The sequence below is a fragment of the Penicillium paradoxum genome (assembly GCF_028828445.1).
Source record: "Penicillium paradoxum strain IBT 22861 chromosome Unknown utg000002l_segment0_segment0, whole genome shotgun sequence".
NCBI lineage: Eukaryota > Fungi > Ascomycota > Eurotiomycetes > Eurotiales > Aspergillaceae > Penicillium > Penicillium paradoxum.
In genome coordinates, this window is record NW_026643180.1 from 2,371,570 (window position 1) to 2,373,996 (window position 2,427).

The following is a 2,427-nucleotide window of genomic DNA, read 5'->3' on the forward strand; positions in this document are numbered from 1 at the left end:
GTTATGGCCTCTTCAGCGTCCATTGAGAATCATAAAATGGTTTTCGGTGTACGCTGAAGGGGTCATAGCACTGGAGCTCTGAATATCACCAAGTCTCATGAAAGCAGCAACTCTCTTGCCATGTTCTCAACTTGAAACAAACCACTGCCATTGCGGCCATGCCACGAGACAGGAGCTGAACTTGTGCTTCCAATCACATAGTTCCCAGTCTTGAATCATCAACTTAGCTAGGTTAGCTAGATATCAATTGAGATCAAATTTCCCCATGCACTTTATCTTCAATAATCTAGATCGTTAATCTCGCACAATCTGAATCCATTCCATTGCTAATTCAAATTTTTGTTCACATTGCATTCCCTTGTGTAGACCTCTCGGCCGACTGGGATTCCCTACACACTACCTACTGCACAGGGGAAACATTTGTATTGGATTGATCATTATTTGTACTCGATAATGTCCTCTTCGAACCATCAAGTCTATTTCTATCTTCTATTCTATATAATGCAATGCAAGCCGACTCCAGTGGCCGGTCAACAGCTGGTATATCTAAATCTAATCAAAAATGCAAGCCTTCATCGAGTTAGGCTGAATGTATTCAGACGCATTGCGGAAGCTGGTGAAGCCCCAACGAATCTGTCCCGCCATGGCAATCTCAACATCCAAGTCCTTAGCAAACTGCCACGCAAGACCAGTATCACGCTGGAACGCACGACCAACAAGGATGACATCGATATCATCCTCGTTAAGGATCTTCTCCGCCAAGTTGCCATTGTTGATCATACCAACAGCAGCAACGAGCATCTTATCACCAACCGCCTTCTTGACAGCAGCAGCGTGAGGAACCTGGAAAGCAGGGCCGGAGGTAATCTTCTGAGCAGAGTGGACACCACCAGTACTGATATCGATGAGATCGACGGCACCCTGCGCAGCAAGCGCCCGAGCGAACTCCACGGTATCCTCGAGCTTCCAGCCCTTCTCAGCTGGCATGCTGTTCTCGAGCCAGTCGGTCGCCGAGACGCGCAGGAAGACGGGCACATCGTCACCGACGGTGTCACGGGTCAACTGAGCGATTTCCAAAGACAGACGAATGCGGTTCTCGAAGCTACCACCGTAGTGGTCGGTACGCTGGTTGCACGAGGGGCTGAGGAAAGACGAGAGGAGATAACCGTGCGCGTTGTGGATTTCGATGAAATCACAGCCAGCAGCGATAGCACGCTTAACAGCAGCAACCCAGGCAGTCTTGAGTCCGGCAATATCCTCCAAGGTCATGGCGATGGGAATGGGATCGCCCTCGGAGAAAGGAATGGCGCTGGGAGCCTTGATGTTATCAGTCCAACCGCCGACGGAGTTGTTGGCGACGACGCCGCCGAGCCAAGGGGCGACAGATGATGCCTTGCGGCCAGCGTGAGCAAGCTGGATACCGATCTTCTGGCCCTGACTGTGCGCAAACTCAACGACCTGCTTGAGCGGCGCGATCTGCGAGTCCTTCCAGAGGCCCACGCAGTGCGGTGTGATACGGCCTTCGGGCACAACTCCGGTAGCTTCAATGATCAGGTTTCCTGGACCGCGTTGGGCAATGGCGCCGTAGTGCGCCAAATGCCATGCAGTCATGTGTCCATCTTCGGCACTGTATTGGCACATGGGCGCCAGCTGGAGATTGTTAGCTGTGCAAAGGTCTTAATTGTGGGAATTACGTACGCCCAGACGATTTTGGAAAGTCACTCCTCTGATGGTGAGAGGCTTGAACAGCTTGGGAATGGGCTTTCCGCTCGTTTGGGGGTCCCGAGCTGTGCCTGCGGGGGGCTCTGGGCCGGGGTGAAGTATGAGATGCCCTCGGCGGGCTTGCTGGGGACGTCAGGCCAGGTCATTTTGATGCGCTCGAATGGATATTATAGGTCTAAATGATTTCATCTTGTAGGGGGCGCTTCTAGTTTATGTATGGATTTACAGTGGGGAAGTCGAAGAATTGATTTATCATCGGAATACATAGTTGGATCTTCGCTGCCATCGAATTGCAGCAATTGGCAGAGCATCCACGGCATTTGATTACCTAGAGCCCCCCTTTTGATATGCTCATTTGTCAGATCTCCAACGGCCCAAGAGAAAAAAGAAGAAAAAAAAAGAAAAGTCACCGAAGAAGATCCACCCGGTGGAATACCATCCCGATCTCCCGAGGTTCCGGGATCCATTCACACTGTGTATGTTGTATATATGTTGTACGTCCGTTGGACTGCAAGGGCATCCTCTCTAAGGCCATGTGGGATCGATGTACGCTGCGAGGGCTTTGGTTTCTTCCCATTTGAGAAGCATCTGCTGGCGTGGGTTCCAATGATCAGTTGATTCCGAGTTTTTCTGCGGGGCGAGACGGCCTCGGACAACGAGGAGTAAAGTAATCAAGTAACCACATCAGCTAGATCAATTCTCACA

General features: G+C 51.0%; 1 protein-coding gene across 1 annotated transcript; it reads right to left on the reverse strand.

Moving 5' to 3' along the window:
• Positions 1-552: 552 nt before the first annotated feature.
• Positions 553-2,189, reverse strand: N7457_000885 (NADH:flavin oxidoreductase/NADH oxidase; the record flags this gene model as incomplete). Its single annotated transcript, XM_057171931.1, has 3 exons — positions 553-1,650; positions 1,699-1,845; positions 2,133-2,189. The coding sequence occupies 3 exons, from the start codon at positions 2,187-2,189 to the stop codon at positions 553-555; spliced, it is 1,302 nt and encodes a 433-aa protein (XP_057035834.1).
• Between the last annotated feature and the right edge of the window lie 238 nt (positions 2,190-2,427).